This window comes from Schistocerca gregaria, chromosome 2 (genome assembly GCF_023897955.1).
Source record: "Schistocerca gregaria isolate iqSchGreg1 chromosome 2, iqSchGreg1.2, whole genome shotgun sequence".
NCBI lineage: Eukaryota > Metazoa > Arthropoda > Insecta > Orthoptera > Acrididae > Schistocerca > Schistocerca gregaria.
In genome coordinates this window covers 428702391-428725290 of record NC_064921.1, presented here as the reverse complement: position 1 = coordinate 428725290, position 22900 = coordinate 428702391, and the positions used below count along the sequence as shown (strand labels likewise).

The window sequence follows — 22900 nt, the reverse complement described above, 5'->3', positions numbered from 1 at the left end:
CAATCTCTTCATCACGTGAGGAGCTAGTTGGCATATAAACTTGTACTACTGTAGTAGGCATGGGCTTCGAGCCTATCTTCGTTACGATAATGCGTTCACTATGCTGTTCATAGTAAGTTACACGAATTTCTATTTTTTTATTCGTAATGCAATCCACTTCTGCATTACCCCCATTTGATTTTCCATTTATAACTCTGAATTCACCCGACCAGAAGTCCTGTTCCTCTTGCCACCAAACTTCACTAATTCCCACTACATCTGACTTCAACCTATCCATTTCTAATCTACCTGCCCAATAAAGGGGAGTTAGAACGCCCTATCTCGACAATATTAAATTTAGTGACTTGGCTTCCCCGTATTTCAGGAACCACTGTAGCCATTGACTGAAACTTTTACAGGACATTAGACTGTATGTTATGAGTCTAATGAACTTCAGTAATTGCATTTCAGCCACTGCTTTCGGATATACAATTTTTAATTACACAGTTAAAATTTTTTGTACATTTTTGTACGTTTTCCGAAGTAATTTTAACTATACATTACATTACATTATGTTCTTCTAGACTCAGGATATGTATATTATTACTCCCTGAAAATCTGAATACTCTACTCGAAGTGGTTTTTGGGATTTAGGGGAAAATGCAACAGAAAATGTAAATTTTCAGGAATAGCTTCAGTAACTTACTTAATATACGCTTTTTTTTATTTTTAGTCATTCAGAAGCGCCATGCACCATACTGCATATCATTCTCTTGACTTTTTCCAAGCTTTTCCTTCTTTTTTTCTTTCTGGACTCCTCAGTGGCGAACTGTGCGGCACACTCTGCTTTATCAATGCGAACCTTGTCCATCCGTTCAAGTTCTCTGAGGAAGTTTGCTCCAGGATTAATTCCCATACGCTGTAGCACTTTCACCCTACCAATGTTGCCATCATTAAACGCAATAACAGCATGTCTGACCCACCACTTTGTGTCTTCATTCGAACAACAACATTTTTGGTAAGCGAGTCCATATAAGATTACTGTACGACTCATTGGGATTTTGAATCTGACCATGCAGACACTTCTTCACTAATTCAGGATTTGCAATGTCTCTGTAAATAGTTTTTGTGATATCCATGACTGATGATAGGGTAGAATGTTTATGGCTGTATGAACTCTTTGAGTACTGAGCATTGCGGTAATTTGCATCATGAATCAGGTACAGTAGGGAAAAGGTGGTGTACTGCTTTTTCACCAGTTGACAGTCTGTGGAAGAAGGTAGCCCATACTGCCTACTTAATTTCCAACAAATCCTCACTATTATTTCTAAGGGCCATCCCATAATATTGCTGTAGTTCATTAATCATTTTGTCTGCCAGCCTGCCTCTTATGGCTTAGTAGCACTACTGGGAAAATCATTGATGTTTATCAGGCACAGTATCGGTCCTAATATGCTACCTTGCGGAACTCCTATATTAATGTATTTTGTTTCTGATAAGTGTTTTACTAAATGTTTAGACCTATTTGAAGTATGTGTTATCTCTACTCTTCGTACCATATCTGTTAGGTATGATCGAAACCAGTCATTAGCTTCTCCTCTTATTCCTAATGCTTCTAATTTATTTGATAGAATCTTGTGGTCGACTGTATCAAACGCCTTAGATAGATCCAAAAATATGCCTGTGACACACTCGTCTTTATCAAGAGCATCAAGTACAACTTTTGTTAATTCTACTATGGCTGACTCCATATTTTTGCCACTTCGCTTAAAAGATTGAATTTAATCACGTAATTCATTAATCTGTCTTTCATAATTGCTTGTATTATTTTTGAGAATGCTGACAGCAGGGAAATGAGCCGGTAATTTTCTATGTCTTCTGCATTACCTTCCTTAAGCAAAGGTACAACTCTTGCCTGTTTGAACTGCTCTGGAAATGTCCTTGATGTGAAAGATTCATTTGTTATATTTGTTAAGGGGCCTTGTATAATCCCTGTGCATTATTTCAGTACACACATTGGTACTTCATCTAAACCTACTGACTTTTTATTTTTTAGTTTTTGAATTGTTTTATTGACTTCATTCTCTGTGGTTGGAAGTGACATTATTGTATTTAGTGCAACATTACTTACAGGTGTTATATTTGTTTTGGGGAATTTTTACTGTAACTTCTCTGCAATACATAAACATTGGGCATGTTAGTATGCTCTTCTCCCCTTAAAAAGTTGCTTGTTCAGCATTGTTTTCTTTGACACTTCATTTAGGGACTACGATGAAACGGCAGCTGCCTACTTAGCATGCTATGAGCGTTTTGTACAGTTATAGACCAATTTAGATGTAGAATTAGAAATGTGGCAATGAGTTGCTATTAGTAATCAAAGCAACCTCGGTCCCGGGTTAAAAGCCCGCCACTTCTTAAATTTTGATTAATAATCAAGAATGGCCGCCGAAGACTTCCGGCGTAGGAAGTCACACTCCCTCATTCTGCCAACGGCCTTGTCCAAAAGGGCGGAGGAGCGGACAGAGGTTCAGAGCACTCTCTTGTCTTTGGGATGGGAAACTGCCCCTAAAGGCAAAAGAATCAGCAATGATGAACGGCAAGAGGTTGCAAGGCGCATACCCGCAGGACATGTGGCCTATAACTGAAGAAGTGTCATGACGATCTCTCCATTAGCAAAATATTCCGACATAGTCCCCTATTAGGATCTCAAGTAGGGGACTGCTAAAGGGGAGGTGATCCTGAGAAAGAGATTGAATAACCAATGGGTGGACAACGTTCTACAAGTTGGGGCGTAGAAAGTCAGAAGCTTGAACATGATAGGGAAGCTAGAAAATCTGAAATGGGAAATTCAAAGGCACAGACTAGGTATTGTAGGAGTCAGTGAAGTGAAATGGAAAGAAGACATGGATTTATGGACAAATGAGTAAAGGGTAATATCAGCAGCAGCAGAAAATGGTATAACGGGAATAGGATTTGTAATGAATAGGAAAAAAGGGCAGAGAGTGTGGTACGGTGAACAGTTCAGTGATAGCGTTGTTCTCATCACAATAGACAGAAAGCCAACATGGGCAACTATAGTTCACGTATATATGCCGACGTCTCAAGCTGAAGATGAAGAGATAGAGAAAGTATATGAGTTTATTGAATGGGTAATACAATACGTAAAGGGACATGAAAATCTAACAGTCGTGCAGCTGCATGTGAGGGAGCTGAACAAAGGGCTACAGAAGAATATGGGCTTGGGAAAAGGAATGACAGAGGAGAAAGACTAATTGAGTTCTCTAGTAAATTTCAGCTATTAATAGCCAACAGTCTGTTCAAGAATCAAGAGGAGCACGTACACCTGTAAAAGGCCGGGTGGTACGGAGAGGTCTCAGTTATATTACATCATGGTCAGGCACAAATTCCGAAATCAGATAGTGCATTGTAAGGCGTGCCCAGGAGCAGATATAGATTCCGATCACAGTGTAGTTGTGGTGAAGAGCAGGCTGAAGTTTAAGAAATTAGTCAGGAAAAATTAAGACGCAAGGAAGTTGATACGGAAGTACTAACGAATAATGAGATACGCTTGAAGTTCTCTGAGGCTGTAGATACTGCACTAAGGATTTGCTCAATAGGCAGTACCTTTGAAGGGAAACGGACATCTCTAAAATAGGCGATCACGGAAGTTGGAAAGAAAATATAGGTACATAGAAGGTAACTATGGGTAACAGAAGCAATACTTCAGTTGATCGATGAAAGAAGGAAATACAAAACTGATCAGGTAAAATAAAAAAAAATACAGAATATAAGTCGCTAAGGAATGAAGTACATAGGAAGCTAAGACGAAATGGCGGCTTGGAAAATGTGAGGAAATCGAAAAAGAAATGATTGTCGGAAGGACTGACTCAGCGTAAAGGAAAGTCAAAATAACCTGAAACGAAAAGCAAGGGTGAAAACATTAAGAGTGCAACGGGACTTTCACCGTTGAATGCAGAGGAGAGAACGGATAGGTGTAAAGTGTACACTGAAGGCCTCTACGAGGAGAATAATTTGTCTGATGTGGTAGAATAAGAAATAGGAGTCGATTTAGAAGAGATAGGGGATACAGTATTAGAATCTGAATTTAAAAGACCTTTGAAAGGACTTAAGTTCAAATAAGGCACAAGGGATGGATAACATTCCATCAGAATTGCTAAAATCGTCGTGGTAAGTGGTAACAAAACGACTATTCACGTTGGTGTATAGAATGTATGAGTCTGGCGACATACCATCTGACTTTCGGAAAAATATCATCCACATAATTCCGAAGACTGCTAGAGCTGAAAAGTGCGAGAACTATCGCACAATCAGCTTATCAGCTCATGCGTCTGAGTTGCTGACAAGAATAATATACAGAGGAATAGAAAATAAAACTGCGGATGCGTTACATGCCAATGTGTTTGGCGTTAGGAAAAATAGAGGCACGAGAGAGGCAATTCTGAAGTTACGGTTGATAATGGAAGAACGACTAAAGAAAAATTAAGACACATTAATAAGATTTATCGTCCTATAAAAAGCGTTCGATATTGTAAAATGTGCAACGTGTTCGAAATTCTGAGAAAAGTAGGGTTCGCTATAGGGAGAGCCAAGAGGGAATAATAAGAATGGACGACCAGGGACAAAGTACTCAGATGAAAAAGGATGTAAGATAGGGATGTAGTGCCAGCCGGTGTGGCCGTGCGGTTCTAGGCGCTTCAGTCTGGAACCGCACGACCACTACGATCGCAGGTTCGAATCCTGCCTCGGGCATGGATGTGTGTGATGTCCTTAGGTTAGTTAGGTTTAAGTAGTTATAAGTTCCAGGGGACTGATGACCACAGATGTTAAGTCCCATAGTGCTCAGAGCCATTTTAACTATAGGGATGTAGTCTTTTGCCCCTACTATTCAATAAGTACATTGAAGAAGCAATGATGAAAATAAGAAAAAGATTCAGGAGTGGAATTAAAAATCAAGGTGAAAGGATATCAATGACACAATTCGCTGATGGCATTTCTATCCTGACTGACAGTGAAGAAGAATTAAATGATCAGCTGAACGGAATAAACAGGGTAATGAGTACAGAATATGAACTGAGAGTAAATCGAAGAAATACAAAAGTAATGAGAAGGAGCAGAAATAAGAACAGCGAGGAAATTAACATCAGTATTGAGGGCCAGGAAGAATTCTACTACCTGGACAACAAAGTAAACAATGGTGGAATGAGCAAGGAGGGCATCAAAAGCCGACTAGCAAAGGCAAAAAGGGCATTCCTGGCCAAGAGAAGTCTACTAGTATCAAACACAGGGCTTAATTTGAGGAAAAAATTTCTGAGGATGTAGGTTTAGAGCACAGAATTGTTTTGCAGTGAAACACTGTCGGAAAACTGGAATATAAGAGAATGGAAGCGTTTGAGATGTGATGCTACAGACGAATGTTGAAATCAGGTGGACTGATGAGGCAAAGAATGAAGAGGTCCTGCGCAGAATCGGAGAGGAAATGAATACATGGAAAACACTGAAAGGAGAAGGGACAGAATGATAAGATATCTGTTAAGACGTGAGGGAATGACTTCCATGGTACTAGAGGGAGCTGTAGAGGGCAAAAGTTGTAGAGGAAAACAGAGTTTGGAATACACCCAACAAATAATTGAGGACGTAGGTTGCAAGTGCTAGTCAGAGATGAAATAACTGCATTCTTCCACTGCTGACACTAATTCAAAGTGCCTACTTGTTTGTGTCAGGTTACACTGTTTGCTTGCTTATCATAGTATTTTAACGAGCATGTGTTTTGTGCAGTTATAGGCTTGGTCATGTCTGTTTTTTAACGTAGCCTCATTTACGCCTAAAATGAAACGACGACGGCCTTTTCGTAATTTATTATTATTATTTTCACCCATATGTATCTTGCGACAATTCAGGCATTGAGAAAGTACCCTGGCATTTAAGTCCATAGTTTCAGTAAAGTTTTAGGCATGAATTTGGATATTTTATGTGTGGATATAACATTCACATAAATATTTTGTTGCTGATGAAGTTTATGTATTTTTGCAGGCGTAAATTAACGTTGTGACACTTGATGGACATCATGTGGTACGTGGCACAATTTAGAGGTGGAAATATTTAGTTGAGTTACACAAAGTATAGTACAGTGATTGAATTGCATAAGTTCACGAGTGCTGTTTAACCTTTAAATTCATATAAACACTGAATGTGTGTGTGCATGTGTGCATGTCTGTGTGTGTGCGTGTGTGTGTGTGTGAGTGCGTGTGGATAATGCTTTTGAACATGGCACAATAGATTCATATCGTTTGGAGACGTTTGTAGATGGCGAAAATGGTGGGAAGTATATTGTGATTGACCCCTTCGTTTCAGTGGCTGTTACTGTTCCAAAAGAAGTGATGTATTGAAAATGACGTCATGGATAAGAGGACGTGGCTTGTCACTGATGATGATATCATAGACAAAGTGGTAACGCAGGCGGTTGTGGCAGTGGCGGCAGGCGAAGGCCGCCTCATCTGCAGATCTTAATAGTTTTCCAAGGAGTTGCTGATCAGTTAGGAAAAGTTCACAATCTATGTCTATTATTCATTTTGACATATGGCAGTGAAACATGGACAGTTAAAGCGAAAACCGTTAGTACCGAAGTTTGCTCAGCTAGCACTATGTCACAACCCTATATGGACAGAATTATGAAGCAATAAAGAAAAAAATTCTAAGTGCTATATCTGAGCTACTTTAGGGCCACAATAAAAATATATTAATAAAAATGCATTAAGTCATGTTTATATATTATATTTTTAGCGTTACATATTTGCTACCTTAGGCATTTAAGGATTAACTTTTGGCTTGCAAATAATTACATTTATAATATTTTGACACATGAAAATATTTAAGGATTTGAACCTTTTGACCTTCGTAGTTTTTGTTCTTTGTGAAAGTCCGGAAAACATTTCCTTTTCTTATCGGTGCAGAAAATAAAATTACGCTTCTGGCAGATAACTGATGGACCTCCCTTGCCGGCCGCGATGGTCTCGCGGTTCTAGGCGCGCAGTCCGGAACCGTGCGACTGCTACGGTCGCAGGTTCGCATCCTGCCTCGGGCATGGATGTGTGTGATGTCCTTAGGTTAGTTAGGTTTAAGTAGTTCTAAGTTCTAGGGGACTAATGACCACAGCAGTTGGGTCCCATAGTGCTCAGAGCCATTTGAACCATTTTTTGAACCTCCCTTGCAGTTCGACATCTTGCATCTACGCCCCTTGTCAAACACAACTGGCCAGTGTCCAACATTGTCTTCAAAACCAACCTTTCAGGGAATCGACTTCGATACATGCCCTATTTTCATCTTCTTTGGGTATTCATTATCTACACAACATTTTCCGTCTCTATCTCACTTATATATTTCATCATTTTGCACTTGACATCAGCTGTTTCAGCTTTTAACTGACGAAGTGGCCTCGCTTCCTTTTTGGGCACACCAAGAGAGCCACAGTTCCCCTTTTCTGTAGCCATCCACTTACTACCATCATATCAAGGAAATGAAAAAATAACCAATGGGAGCACTTTCTTGATCTGACTCTAAAGGAGCCTCTCCTCCGATAAATTTGTTGTAGAGAAGAATAATTGATACACGGTCAACTTCAAGCTTTTCTTTGGCCTTCTTATCCAGTCGGTTCACCTTACTTAGAGGTATCACTAGAGGAGGCTATAGTGAAACAGTCATCAGGCAGTCTCTCCACCATCTTCACGAGCGACAACACACCTATTCTTTCAGGATCTAAAAAAAGAACAGTTTGCTTGCGAGTGCCTAAATTGACAAATTTGTAACGTTTAAAAATAGGCTAACAAAACTGAAGAATAATGTCTACAATAATGTTTTTTATTCAAATATAACTCAAAATTACCTCAGTCGCCTAGCATTTATTTACAATTGATAACTTGTGTTATTCAAGATAAGTACTAATAATAAATATCAACATCTGAAATACAGGCGTTCATGCTAGTCAGGACTACAAAAATTCAACTATTCAAGTAGTAGAGAATTTCTCCAACTCTAAGTACAGTGCAACTTCGTGTCTTGTAGTCTGAAGCGATACGATATGCTGCGCATGGTGATCGAGAAAAAATGCTTTTCACTATCCAGATACAGAAATGTAGTCTAAGTGTTACAAATTACGGAATTACTAGGAGTGGTATGAAAATTACCAGATGGAACAGGTGTTAGATTGGACAGGAAGACAATTATCTCTGTAATGAAAGTGAAATTGAGGGTGCGGGGCATGTGGCGGTGGAGTGGATGGTAGACTGAGAAAGAAATTTCTTTTATGGATTTCCATAGATAAGAAAACACCGAGAGAACGTGCTAGTGGAATTCGTGTGTAAAACGTTAGAAAATGAGTGGTTGTAAAGTGGATGCGTTTATCTAAAGTCTGTAATCTATGGAAACGTCTCTAGGAGGTCACTACCCACGACGCATGATGATCTTGAGGATGACGATTACATGTAAGAGACTATACGTTATTTATAAACACTTTTCGAACCACTCGTTTCAGAAAACATAGAAACTCGATGTCTTAAAAGTGCCCCAGAAATAACTGAAAAGCTTAATTTACTCACCGGGTAGAACACAGAACTAAAATATACCCGTAAACGTCTCGTTTAGGTCAGAGGATACATGTACACTACTGACCATTAAAATTGCTACACCAAGAAGAAATGCAGATGATACGCGGGTATTCATTGGACAAATATATTATACTAGAACTGACATGCAGCCTCAGCACGATACCACATTTCATCAAGAGTAGTGACTGGCATTTGTGACGAGCCAGTTGCTCGGCCACCATTGACTTTTCAGTTCGTGAGCGATCTGGAGTATGTGCTGGCCAGGGCAGCAGTCGAACGTTTTCTGTATCCAGAAAGGCCCGTACAGGACCTGCAACTTGCGGTCGTGCATTATCCTGCTGAAATGTAGTGTTTCGCAGGGATCGAATGAAGGGTAGAGCCACGGGTCGTAACACAACTAAAACGTAACGTCCACTGTTCAAAGTGCCGTCAATGCGAACAAGAGGTGACCGAGACGTGTAACCAATGGCACACCATAAAATCACGGCTGGTGATACGCCAGTATGGCGATGACGAATAGACGCTTCCAATGTGCGTTCACCGCGATGTCGCCAAATACGAATGCGACCATCACGATGCTGTAAACAGAATCTCAATTCATCCGAAAGAATTACGTTTTACCATTCATGCACCCAGGTTCGTCGTTGAGTACACCATCGCAGGCGCTTCTGTGAGGCAGCGTTAAGGGTAACCGCAGCCATGGTCTCCGAGCTAATAGTCCATGCTGCTGCAAACGTCGTCGAACTGTTCGTGCAGATGGTTGTTGTCTTGCAAACGTTCCCGTCTCTTGACTCAGGAATCGAGACGTGACTGCACGATCCGTTACAGGCATGCGGATAAGATGCCTGTTATCTCAACTGCTAGTGATACGAGGCCGTTCTGATCGATCACGGCGTTTCGTATTACCCTCCTAAACGCACCGATTCCATATTCTGCTAACAGTCATTGGATCTCTACCAACGCGAGCAGCAATGTCGCGATACGATAAACCGCAATCGCGATGGGCTACAATCAGACCTTTATAAAAAGTCGTAAACGTGATGGTACGCATTTCTCCTCCTTACACGAGGCATCACAACAACATTTCACCAGGCAACGCCGGTCAACTGCTGTTTGAGTATGAGAAATCGGTTGGAAACTTTATTTTAGGTATCGCCACCGGCGCCAACCTTGTGTGAATGCGCTGAAAAGCTAATCATTTGCATATCACAGGATCTTCTTCCTGTCGGTTAAATTTCGCGTGTGTAGCGCGTCATCTCGGTGGTGTAGCAATTTTAATGGCCCGTAGTGTATTATTTTTCTTTGAAATGCTCTAAGTGAACCTCATTGTTAGAGGATAAAGAAGGTGAAGTCTTATCGGCAGTGTGCAGGCTGATGGAGCAGGGCGTGGCGGGCATCATCGGCCCGTCGCAGAGCGCCTCCACAGACATCGTCCGCTCCATCTGCGACCGGCTGCACGTCCCCCAGTTGGTGCTCAACTGGGACCCCAGTCGGCCAACCGCGGCCTCCTACCAACTCAACCTGCACCCTGAGTCTCATCTGCTGTCGCAGGTGAGCCACCAGTACTCATGTGAGCAGATATTCGTTCAAGTCACTCAGTAAGAAAAGTTATGTACAGTTATCGGTAGCCAACAATCTATGTAAAAAAAAAGTACCTTGTTAGCCAATGTCGGGTTTGGCAGGCACGAAGACAAGCAGCAGAAATTCTCGCCATGTGCAGGCGGACATAATCCTGCCGAAATGTAAGCCCAGGATGGCTTGACATAACGGGCAACTAAACGGGTCGTAAAATATCGTCGACATACTGTTGCGCTCTAAGGATGTAGGGGATGACAACGAAAGTGGTCCTGCTATGAAAAGAAGTGACGCCCCAGACCATCACTGGTTGATGTTGTGTCGTATGCCGGGCGAAAGTCAGGTTGGCATACCACTCTTGTCAGCAGCGATTCCAGTGGAATTGTCTGTAATGATGAGTCAGTCACACTTCGAGCTGAGGCTCTATGACCAGCGAAGACGTGTCTGGAGTCGCATCAGACAGCAGTGACAGCACTGGAATACCAGCCTGATCGTCGCCCGCCGTGCGGCCCAAACACCAGGAGTGATGGTCTGTGGTCCACTTGTATTCATAGCAGGACTCTTTTGGTTGTCATCCTCTACACCATTGCGACGCACCGCTACGTCGACAATATTGTATTCAGTTTTATTGCGTTTTTGTGAAGCCGTCCTGCTCTTACATTTGAGTAATCGCATACTGCGCGAGTTTTTTTTTCGTTTTTTTTTCTTTTCCCTATGGGACCAAACTCCTGAGGTCATCGGTCCCTAGGCTTACACACTACTTAAACTAACTTACGCTAAGTACAACACACACACCCATGCCCGAGGGAGAACTCGAACCTCCGACGGGGGGTTCTGCACGGACCGTGGTGAGGCGCCTCTGACCCCATGGCTACCCCGCGCGGCAGCGAGAGTTTCTGTTGCTTGTCTTAGTGTTTGCCAAACCTTCGTAGGTCAGCAAAGTTTCGAGATGTCTCATCAGTTGACAACTTTCGGAACGTTATTGGCTGGGCCCTCTAATCATCTCAAGATTTTGACGATCTAACGTGCCAATTGCACAGAATGTGCCACGATACCCCTCAGGAGGATATCCAATAACTCTCTGAACCAATTACAAGCTGAATAACTGCCTGCATAAGGGCCAGAGGTGGACCAGCGCATTACTGACTTGCTCAATTTGTTAAGCTCTTTATCTTGAATAAATCATCCGTTTTTTCTGTGATTGTAATAATTCGTTTCTCTGTGCATGTACATCTACCTATTTCTGTTCCATTCGGGCAATTCCTTTGTGATGCGTCGTTTTCATTTTAGAATGTAGCACTAAGTTTGCTCCAGCAGCCGCTCGCCAACATCTTATTTATTCGTTTATTCATACAAGTATTTCCTGATATCTACATCTACATGGATACTCTGCAAATCACATTTAAGTACCTGGCAGAGGGTTCATCGAACCACCTTCACAGTTCTCTATTATTCCAATCTCGTATAGCGCGCGGAAAGAATGAACACCTATATCTATCCGTACGAGCTCTGATTTCCTTTATTTTATCGTGGTGATCGTTCCTCCCTATGTAAGTCGGTGTCAACAAAATATTTTCGCATTCGGTGGAGAAATTTGGTGATTGGAATTTCACGAGAAGATTCCGTCGTAACGGAAAACGCCTTTCTTTTAATGATGCCCATCCCGAATCCTGTGTCATTTCCGTGATACTCTCTCCCATATTTCGCGATAATACAAAACGTTCTGCCTTTCTTTGAACTTTTTCGATGTACTCAGTCAGTCCTATCTGGTAAGGATCCCACACCGCGCAACAGTATTCTAGAAGAGGACGGACAAGCGCAGTGTAGACAGTCTCCTTAGTAGGTCTGTTAACATTTTCTGAGTGTCCTGCCAATGAAACGCAGCCTTTGGTTAGCCTTCCCCACAACATTTTATATGTGTTCCTTCCAATTTAAATTGTTCGTAATTGTAATTCCTTAGGTACTTAGTTGAATTTACGGCTTTTACATTAGACTGATTTATCGTGTAACCGAAGTTTAACGCGTTCTTTTTAGCACTCATGTGAATGACCTCACACTTTTCGTTACTTAGGGTCAATTTCCACTTTACTCACCTTTTCGATATTTCTTCTAAATCGTTTTGCAGTTTGTTTTGATCTTCTGATGACTTTATTAGTCGATAAAAGACAGCGTCACCTGCAAACAACCAAAGACAGCTGCTCAGATTGTCCCCCAAATCGTTTATATAGATAAGGAACAGCAAAGGGCCTATAACACTACCTTGGGAAACGCCAGAAATCACTTCTGTTTTACTCGATGGCTTTCCGTCAATTACTACGACCTGTGACCTGTCTGACAGGAAATCACAAATCCAGTCACATAACTGAGACGATATTCCATAATCACGCAATTTCACTACGAGCCGGTTGTGTGCTACATTGTCAAAAGCTTTTCGGAAATCCAGAAATACGGAATCGGTCTGAAATCCTTCGTCAATAGCACTCAGTACTTCATGTGAATAAAGAGGTAGTTGTGTTTCACAAGAACGATGTTTTCTAATCCCGTGTTGACTGCGTGTCAATAGACCGTTTTCTTCGAGATAATTCATTACGTTCGAACACAATATATGTTCTAAAATCCTGCTGAATATCGACATTAACGATATGGGCTTGTAATTTAGTGGATTACTCCCACTACCTTTCTTGAATATTGGTGTGACCTGTGCAACTTTCCCGTCTTTGGGTACGGATCTTTCGTCGATCGAACGGTTGTATATGTTTGTTAAGTATGGAGCTAAAGCATCAGCATACTCCGAAAGGAACCTAATTGGTATACAGTCTATCAGACTACGCAGCGTGTATTCGCCACATTGACTGCCAACGGATGGATAAAACTTTCCCTTTTATTATGTTTTCATTACCGCACTGTTAGATTATGAATCCATCTTCAGTAGCTTGTATAGTGTAACCCATCAAAGCTGACAAATCTGTGTTCGAGTTCAATTATTCATCAAACAACTTAGTGGTAAAAGTGTAAAAGGTTCCGAAGTGGTGTGCTACAAAATGGCTGTTCTAGATAGCAAAGGCGTCACATTTTTAAATTTTGAGTCTGAGCAACACCGATCAAAGATAGTCCAGACTCAGGAACAACGCTATTGGAGAGGAAAGGGACTGTACGGAATGATGAGTAGTGGTACACATTGGGAAATGCCCTTGGCACGGTTCTAACACGCCGATAACCGCCTTAGCATAACAGACGTACATTCTTTCAGGTTCTGGAGGTAGTCTCGCGAGCATCAAGATAATACGCGATTAAGCATGACCCGAGATACACATGTCATAGTCAGTCACCGGTGACTGATCCAGGAACCTAGAAGTCCGATCATGTGCATCCAAATTGTTCAAATGTGTGTGAAATCCTAGGGGACTTAACTGCTCAGGTCATCAGTCCCTTAGCTTACACACTACTCAACCTAAATTCTCCTAAGGACAAACACACACACCCATGCCCGAGGGAGGACTCGAACCTCAGCCGGGACGAGTCGCTCAGTCATGTGCATTCGTTTGCTGGATTATGGCCCCTCGCAGCCGACTCCTATGTTCAGCTTGTGCTCATGTTGTTCCCACGTTACTTGATCTCTCCCTAAGAGGACCTCTGTAATGCCATCGAGCGAGATGCCCGCATACCAGTGCCGACTTACCTTCGTGAGTTCTGCGGGTCAGCTGGATGACGGATGAGGTCGGATCTCCATCCACTACTGCCCATGTGTGGTGTCCAAGTTACTACTGGTCACCGTTACCAAAAAGGTGAAAGATGTTCCAGGACGCAGTAGGAGTGGTGTGATTGAGTTCCTCATGAGTATACAAAGATAGTGAGGAAGTAAAATTAATAGCAATAGCAGCCCTCGGTCGCAAAAAAAGGATTCTTTTGGAAAAAGTCGCGGCACTGCTCATTAGTAATAAAACTCAACTGGTAATGTCACATATTAAACTAAAAATCAAACGATAAAGTTTTAGTCACCAAATTTGTAAAACAGAATACATAAAACGCAAGCCACTATGGGCTGCTCAAATGCGTAGAGCTACGGTAGCATCATACTCTGCCTTTTATGTGGCTTTACTTTGTAAACGGTCGCTCACCACGCAGACATGTTCAAAACTTTATAGTGAGGAAGAGTAGAAAATGTGATATCATGTAGCATTCATCGATTAACGATTCTGTATTTCACGTTACTATTATATCCATTATGAATCTTTTAAAGACTTTTCCGTGTGACGGCAGTAAACAAGTAGTATTTCATTTCGATCCATTGTCCCCTCGCATCATAAGACATCAGCAATATGTTGTGCTGCATTTTTAATATATCGCCTTCTGTGCAAATAGTCTTGTTGCCCATTTTTATTCTGAGAGCGGTTTTCGTTGGGACTGCGAAGACTTGCCCCCCCCCCCCCCCCCTCCCCAGTACACAAGGTCTATCTATAAGTATCTCCAGGCTGTCAGAAGATGACAGTGCGAAAACTACAGGGCATTCACAAAAATTACACTTATCAGTAGATAGAGCATCTCTCGAAGTTTCGATTCATAATGTATGGTCAAAGAGCGCACAATTAGGTTGCAGGCACGTCAGAACACGTAGACAAATCATCTGCTCCACATTTTCGTACTGAATTAGTTCGTGCAACCCACTGAACTGATTTACAAAGCAGGTAAAGGAACTGCACGCAAGTGCTCTTTCATCCGTACTGACATTTGCCACATCGCAAGTTACAAACTTGGGGAGATGTTATGTCCACTGACAACTCTCACTTTTCGATATGCCTTGTACTTTTCACGCAGTTGTCTTCCGAAACCCCAGAGTTACTTACCAATAAGCCTTTATCTCTGATAGCGCCACATGGGCCAAGCTTTGTGTTAGTTACAGATTACGGAGGATTAACTCCTCTACTGGGATATATAAATTCCGTTTTAGTCGTCGAAATCTATTCTATTCTAAACCTAATTTATAAACTGACATATAATGTTTTCGCAACATTAGCTCATGCACGCAATTTGATACCCTAAGATCATAGATTTATATATCGACACGTTTATTTCCTCATTAGAACTTTGCATCTGGTGACTAACTGCCGAATCTTTTCAGTAGCTGTGCTGTGAGTAATAACGATCACGCCGTTGGTGCTCTACACGTTCGACTTTTATTCCAAACGAGTATGATTCAGATCCCAGTTAACCTGAGTTCAGTCAAGAGTCCTTCAGGAAGGGTCACATCTGATTTCTCTTCTCATCCTTGCCCAAACTGAATTAAGTGGAAAGGAACTGGCTGGCTAGTAGAAAGCTTGGAATCAGAGAATAAAGTATATGAGACGCCCGCTAAACCCGCAGGGCAGAACAGGTGATTAGGATTGTGGAAAGGACCAAATAAGGTGTCGGTCAGGTTCACTCAAAATTGTTATTTATTGTAATTTAATAACACCTTTCAACTAAAAAGGTACATAGCCGAACCTTTAGAGCTACGAGGTCCAAGTAGGCAATTATTTCACGGCTAAAGGCCTCCAAACACGAAATCTTAAAAGTCAACAAAATTAAAAAATGCAGCTAAAATAGCAAATAAAATAATTAAAATACATATGGTATCACAGCTAGGCTGGAAAGCCTCAAGGCAAAAGCAGATAGAACAAACATATGCAAGGTGCAATACAAGCGGATGACGGCCACAATTAAAATGAAAATTTAAAAATATATTACCATAATCTTTGAAGGCAGAAAGACGCAATGTTTTTGCTTAACTGGCAATTTCAAGAATAAGGTTTTAAGTGGCTTAAGGTCCACAATTGATTTTCCAAAATTAAAAAATGGTAAAGTCTAGTTTAAACTAGAATTTTTAAATCGTTGGCTATGATAGATTATAAACAGACAATTAAACACCTGTGAGAAGGACAGTAAAGAAAACGGCACTCAGAAGCCTCCAGGGATTTCGGTCCGCCCTCGTTCACTTAGGTGAGACAAGTGGTGAGCCAAACTACACTTGATCCATCGGAACCCAACCAAGGGACAGCCACAGACCGACCGACACAACGATTTGCTTGCCACCAATCAGTACATGAGAATTCAAACGTAAAAGGTTACGGACGTGATTATCCACAATAAAATATGTATCAGCTGTCAAAACTACACGCTATGTTGGACAGCGACAGCAGGTGAGAAAAGGACCCTGCCTGCAATTACGTTAGTGGCCAGGGAAGGTAGCCGGAAAATTAATGGCCACAAGGCAGAAAATTCCGCTAGTGCACTCGAATTGTAGCCAACCAATTGCACCGCATGGCGGCTAAATTTCAGCAATAGAAACACTCAGTGTTGCTCACAGGAAAACCTCCCCAATAGCGAACCACCGAAACAAACCACACAACATGAATGGACGTGGCTTGCCTAGTTGAAACCACTGCACAACTTTAATGTCCTAGGTCAGTAAACCACGAAGCTCGTAGCGATCGGACAGCTCCATACACGCTCCGACACTGCGCAGGGACCGCCAGCGGACCCAGTCGACTTCACCGCGCTGAGGTAACTTCCCTGGTCCGCAGCAACCGACCAACTCCGCAGAATACCGACATCTAAAATAGTCGTCAGTGGAAATAACGCCAAGTACACACACAACCTAACAAACACTTGCACGAAGACCTGAATAATACCCAACAGTCAGTAAGCACACACAAAGACACATCGGGAGTCGATATATATATATATATATATATATATATATATATATATATATATATATATATATATATATATATGTATATACAGCCGTAATGAAGGATCGGCGAGCCAAAGCGCGTCGTCCGGTAGGACGACCGATCGACGATCCACCAAGGCCGTGGCCCGGCTCAAGTGATGCGTTGCGGCAAAGGTCGGGCGAGCCATGTCGGCACAGACCTCACTGCTGCTCCAACCCGATTGCAGAGATTGCCGCATTGCAACTCCGCGACTGGTAGGTCCGGACTGCGCTCCATACGCGATCCCAGTGACTAGCAGACCCGAACTCGCAACCCGAACTCGCGACGCAAACTCTCTTACGACAGACAACAACCGGGAAGTAACAGCAGTCGAGAAAAGATACTACGAGAGGGGATATATCGATTCGCGGTGCTATCGCCGCTCACGGTCAGGCAAAGCCAGTAATAGTAGTAATTTATATTAACGTGGTGAGGTGGAAGTACGTTAAAAACAGTTTTGCACTGGCACACTAATTCGTGGACGACTCCATTTAACGTCGACCTAATGAGGTGCCCTTTAACACTCAAAAAAGTCTTATATAGGCCCAGGTATCCTCCACACAAGGAATGATGAAAGTACATAACACCAGATGGACCTGCACATAGGATGTCAGATCTTAGCCTTTCCATCATAGTAGGTATGGAAGGAAAGCAATCCCTAGATAAGCGAATACCATGGTATCTCTTCCCCTTATTTAAGCTGTTTTATTTTCAGTAATTGAGGAACAGCGTACTGTTTTCTGGCTAACCCCCCAAACAGCCCAAGGACTGTTACACACAAGCCACTTCTTCCTCGCTTTGCGAGACATCTGCTGCCTCACATTCGTGTAGAAACATTCAACTAAGGGCGAGAGCCAAGCAGTTACGTGTACTCATTATATTATGAATGTTAAAACGGAAGGCGGACATCCTCACAGCCCACTGGGTTGTTCCCTCCGTCTTCTGCGGCCTAGCTATCATCCATGTCAAGGCTTGGTTGTCGGTCTCTAGGCGTAATGGCTAATGTTCAAGATAAAACCGGAACTGCTCCAATCAAAAAATACAACTAGGCCTTCTAGTCTGTATACAGAGTACTTGCTCTCCGCCACAGATGAAACAAAAAGAATGATGAAAGCACTTAAACGTCAGAGGGACCAGCTCGTGGGGCACAACCGATAGTCTTTCTCTCTCCCTCCTTTTCTTGGAATATGACAGCCGCGGCACCTGAATTTGAGGCGTCTGCCTGTGGGAAAAACTCTCCGTCAAAATCTGATACGCCGAGGACTGGTGCACTAACCAATACCATTTTCAGTGTCCCGAAAGATGCCTGTTGAGTATCACCCCACTGAAAATTCTCAACCTTCCTCTGCAGTTGGTTAAAGGGCCATCCAGCTCCGTTAAGTTTGGAATGATTTTGTGGAAAGAATTCATAATCCCTGTGAATGGACACTTGACACAACATGCCCAAGGAATGGACCAGACTGACCTTGGCAAGTTTTATGTTTAGCCCAGCTTCCCAAAGAAAGTGAAGGACATGCCCAAAATTATCCAGGTGTTCACTGAAGATTTTGCTGCAAATAACCACATCGTCCAGATAGTTGTAGGCCAACTTAAATTTTAAGACACCCAGCAATAACCAACTCCACCAATTGCCAACTCTGACAGAACTTTGTTATATTCATGCAAAATACAGGTGCCATCACGGCCACAGAGTGCTAAAAGACTTGACAACAGTTACGGCACAATCCAATTCCTCTCAGCCTCGCGTGATTTCACACAGAAAAATGAAGTAATCTGACCTCATCTACCCCAATGCACACGGCCGGTCTGTGATCTAGTCGGCTAACATCTGACAACGACCATTGCTTGCTAATATCAAATACGGTTCACAAAAACACAAGCCACTTGGTGCTCTGCTCTGTCTTGCAGTGACCAGTTTCTCCCTGTTCTTTCGTCTCTCACAGCAGGCTAGAAGCTGTGCTCGCCGTTGCTGTACACTGCTGCTGTTTTCGCTCTGCTGTCAGTTCCACGGCGCTCTCCTTCGCAGGGTTTGTCTTCCACGAACCGCCAGCCTGCTCTGTTACGTCTCGTGAAAGCGGCCAGAGCGGTGCTCGCACCGGTTCCCACATTCTGAAGTGGCCTATTGTGGCGCGTACCGCTGCGAACCACAAGGAAACTAGGCTCTAGCGTGGGGAAGTTCAAATGTGCCGCAATACAAGACACAAAACCTTTGCACATATTCTAATATTTTGTCACTCAGCATTACCTTTTCCTTTCTGACCTCTCCTACTAAATGAGTTTTGTTTTCTTCAAATTGATCTTCATTTTGTGGCTCCCTCCTTTAGTATGAATGTCCTACAATGTTTCTGTTCATACTTTTATCCACTTCTAGAAGCATTATGCCGTCCGCAAACATCGTATTCTTCTTGCTCCAATTTTTACTCTCTTATTATCTAGTGCGCAATCTTCATTCATATTCTTCAAACGAAGATTATGAAGGTTAGGGGACACGCACTCGCCTTGTCTTGCTCCTTTTCCTAATGCAATACAGTCAGTGCTTTCTGCCGTAGCACTTGCAGTTTAAATATAAGGTGTTTATAAAACTCTTGGTTTTTCCGAAAAATTGGACTAAGCACTATGGGACATAACATCTGAGGTCATCAGTTCCCTAGCCTTAGAACTACTTAAACCTAACTAACCTAAGGACATCACACATCCATGTCCGAGGCAGGATTCGAACCTGCGACCGTAGCAACAGCGAGGTTCCGGACTGAAGTGCCTAGAACCGCTCGGCTACAGATGTCGGCTTGGTTTTTACATTCCACTCTGTTTACGTTTTATTAGTTATAAACTTATTCCAGGCCGCATTATCAGACGAAGTTTCCAGTTCTATAAAACTCCCTTATAAATCTCACAAATCATCCTACTTCGCCGAAAACGCCTTCCCAAATGTCGCATTGCATTTCACGTACCTGGATTTAAAATTTTTCTCCACCAATTCTTTTTCCTATCTTTTTTCACAATTCTTACCAAAACTTTGGCTGCATGTGAATGACGCTCATTGTCCAGTGTTCATTGCATTTCTTGCTTTCCTGTTCTTTTGTAACTGGAATTAATACCGTCGTTGAAATGTCTTCTGGCTACTCGCCAATCTTTTAGTTCTTGTTCTTTAGCCTCAATATTCAATTTATTCCTACGTTAATCTGACACTCAAGTATTTGTCCTGGTATTCGTATCTGTACCTACTGCTTACCAATTTTTTCATTGCAGGTATTGCACTCTTTACTTCTTCCATTATAATTGGTGGTCCTTTCTCACCATCATCCACATAATTCCACGAATAAAGTTCCGCAGCAGTTGGTTTGTAATCTCTGTCACATAGTTCTTTCAAATAGCCTTCACATGTCTCGGGAACTTCTTCGCTATATTTCTACACTATATTTTCGTCTTTACTGAAAATGTCCAGAGTAACTCGCTTAAACTCTTTTGCTCCCTTCTGCAGTCTTTACTGTATTACACAGTATATCATATTATATCTTCCTCTCATGTTTGTTAGTAGCATCCCACTCTCTCTGTAGCCACACTTTAATCAACGCTGCCACAAAATGTAAACTCTGAGACTGCCCTGAAATGCTGCTGCGAGTTCTTATACGTTAATTGTTACAGAAGAGAATGGTCTATGATATCTCAGGGTAAGAATCGAATGTATTTTATTTCAGTCATTCTGAAATGTGCAGAATGACGCCGCGTGCACGCATCAGCAGGGGAAGCCGCAGTAGGAGAATGGGACAGGACTGAAGCGCAGAACTTTCAAAACGCTCAGTGGGTCTTGCCAGGAGGCTACTGTAGTAGTACGTGTAGCTCACAAGGAACGCACTATACGTTTTCCATGCAAACTGTATCTAATATGACTTCGTAGGCTTTCCCGGCGTAATAAGTCTTGAAAGACTCTTCAGGTTTGCTGCCGGATCCTAAAACCAATTTGACTCGACGTTTCGGCGATCCAACTGGTCACCAAAACCATGTAGAATGCTGAGTCCCGCTGAGAATTGCCGCCAGGCTGCTTTATCACACATAGTCGCCAATTTAATTTATTTATGTAGGACTTCGAGGATATGGCACTGAGGACGTCGGCTTTGCAACCAACGCGCTTCTAGACATACGAGGATGATACTTTTTTCGTCTGGCCGCATGGACGTGATGCTCTTAACAGATTTTTGGACTTCAACTGTCTTCATCCAAGCATCAAATTTACTATGGAGGTTGAAAGTGATGGGATGCTTCCATTTTTAAACGTTATGGTTCATAAAAAAACAGATGTTACTTTGGAAAACAGTGTTCACCGAAAGCCAACGCACACAGATCGGTATCTGCATTCTAAAAGTTGTCATCCAACACACCAACGCAGTGGCGTCCTTAGGACGTTGGTACGCAGAGCATATGCCGTTTCTGACGCGGACAGCTTCTGGGTCGGAGATTTTCTCCGCTCAGGGACTGGGTGTTGTGTTGTCCTAATCATCATCATTTCATCCCCATCGACACGCAAGTCGGCGAAGTGGCGTCAAATCGAGAGAGTTGCACCCGGCGAACGGTCTACCTTACGGGAGGCCCTAGTCACACGACATTTACATTTCGTTTAACCCAAGAACTTGCGCATTTGATGGCTGTTTGTAAGGGAAATGAATACTCCGAAAAGAAGATTCGCCGGCTTTGGAGTTTGGACCATCTCTAGATGTGCATGAAGAGCAACATAGATCGGTGGCATTTCTTCCTTATGCTGGAGGCATATCGTTTAAAATAGGACGAGTTTGAGGAACTTTAACATTAAAAGCGTGTTCCGTCCACCTTCTAAGATTAGGGCACTACTCGGCTCTGTGAAAGATGACTTGGGGCTTAGCAAACCCGGTGTATACTAAATTCCGTGTCAGTGTGGGAAGGCTAACATTGGCAGTTCGATTTGCACAGTTCATGCCAGGTGTGTGGAACATCGCCGTTATACGAGGCTATAACAGAAAAATTGGCAGTAGCAGAACGCTGCTTAAATTAGGGACACGGTATGAAATTTGATGAAACTGTGGTAGTTGCCAACATTTCCGGTTTTTGGAAGAGTGTCTATAAACAGGCGATCGAAATTAGGTTGGCGGATAATTTAATCAACAGGGACAATGGGTTTGCTCTTAGCAGGACGTGGAATCCTGTATCTCGCATCAAAACCGAACGCTCTTCGGTGCGGCCCTGAGTGCGATATATCGTTGCCGCCAGTGTTCTGCTAAGGGCGGCGCCACTTCCCTGGTCCGGCCGGGGTGGCCGAGCGGCTCTAGCACTTCAGTCTCGAACCTCGCGACCGCTACGGTCGCAGGTTCGAATCCTGCAACGGGCATGGATGTGTGTGATATCCTTAGGTTAGTTAGATTTACGTAGTTCTAAGTTGAGGGGAACTGATGACTTCAGATGTTCAGGCCCACAGTGCTCTGAGCCATTTGAACCATTCTGAGCCACTTCCCTGTCTTGGAGGGCAGCAACCTTTGTGGGCGGCGCATGCCATGCGCCGTGTACTGAACGGTGGCCTATATAGGTTCTCAGCGGGGCTCATCACCAGAAGCAGCATTCTCCATGAAGATGGCGAGCAGTTGGATCGCCGAAATATCGAGTCAAGTTGATTTTACGATCCGGAAGCAAACCCGAAGAGACTTTCATGTGTCTATTATGGTTTTTGTTTGTGTAGAAATATGAGACTCAGACGTGGATTCAGACTTCGGTTCTTGGAGAATGGGGAGATGGTAGTTTGTTCCTGCCACCGTCCCTCTCCCTCCCGCAAATATAACCTACTGCCTCCCTCACTTTTAACGATGCGCAGAAGCATAACATTGAAAAAAATATATCAGTGTTTTGTTGTTATCATATGAAAACATTACATGTTATCTGTTGTCATAAGTATTTAGTAGATCGCTTCAAGATACCTATCATGAAATTGAAATTCAGATTAATACATTG

The 22900-nt window shown here is 42.6% G+C and overlaps 1 protein-coding gene across 1 annotated transcript in view; it reads left to right on the top strand.

The window, feature by feature from the left end:
• LOC126324336 (glutamate receptor ionotropic, kainate 2-like) overlaps nucleotides 1-22900 on the top strand; it is a 219385-nt gene that overhangs the window by 53252 nt on the left and 143233 nt on the right. The window contains exon 4 of the mRNA XM_049994950.1: nucleotides 9964-10151. Within this exon, the coding sequence (XP_049850907.1) occupies nucleotides 9964-10151 (188 nt within the window). The remainder of the gene's footprint in view (nucleotides 1-9963; nucleotides 10152-22900) is intronic.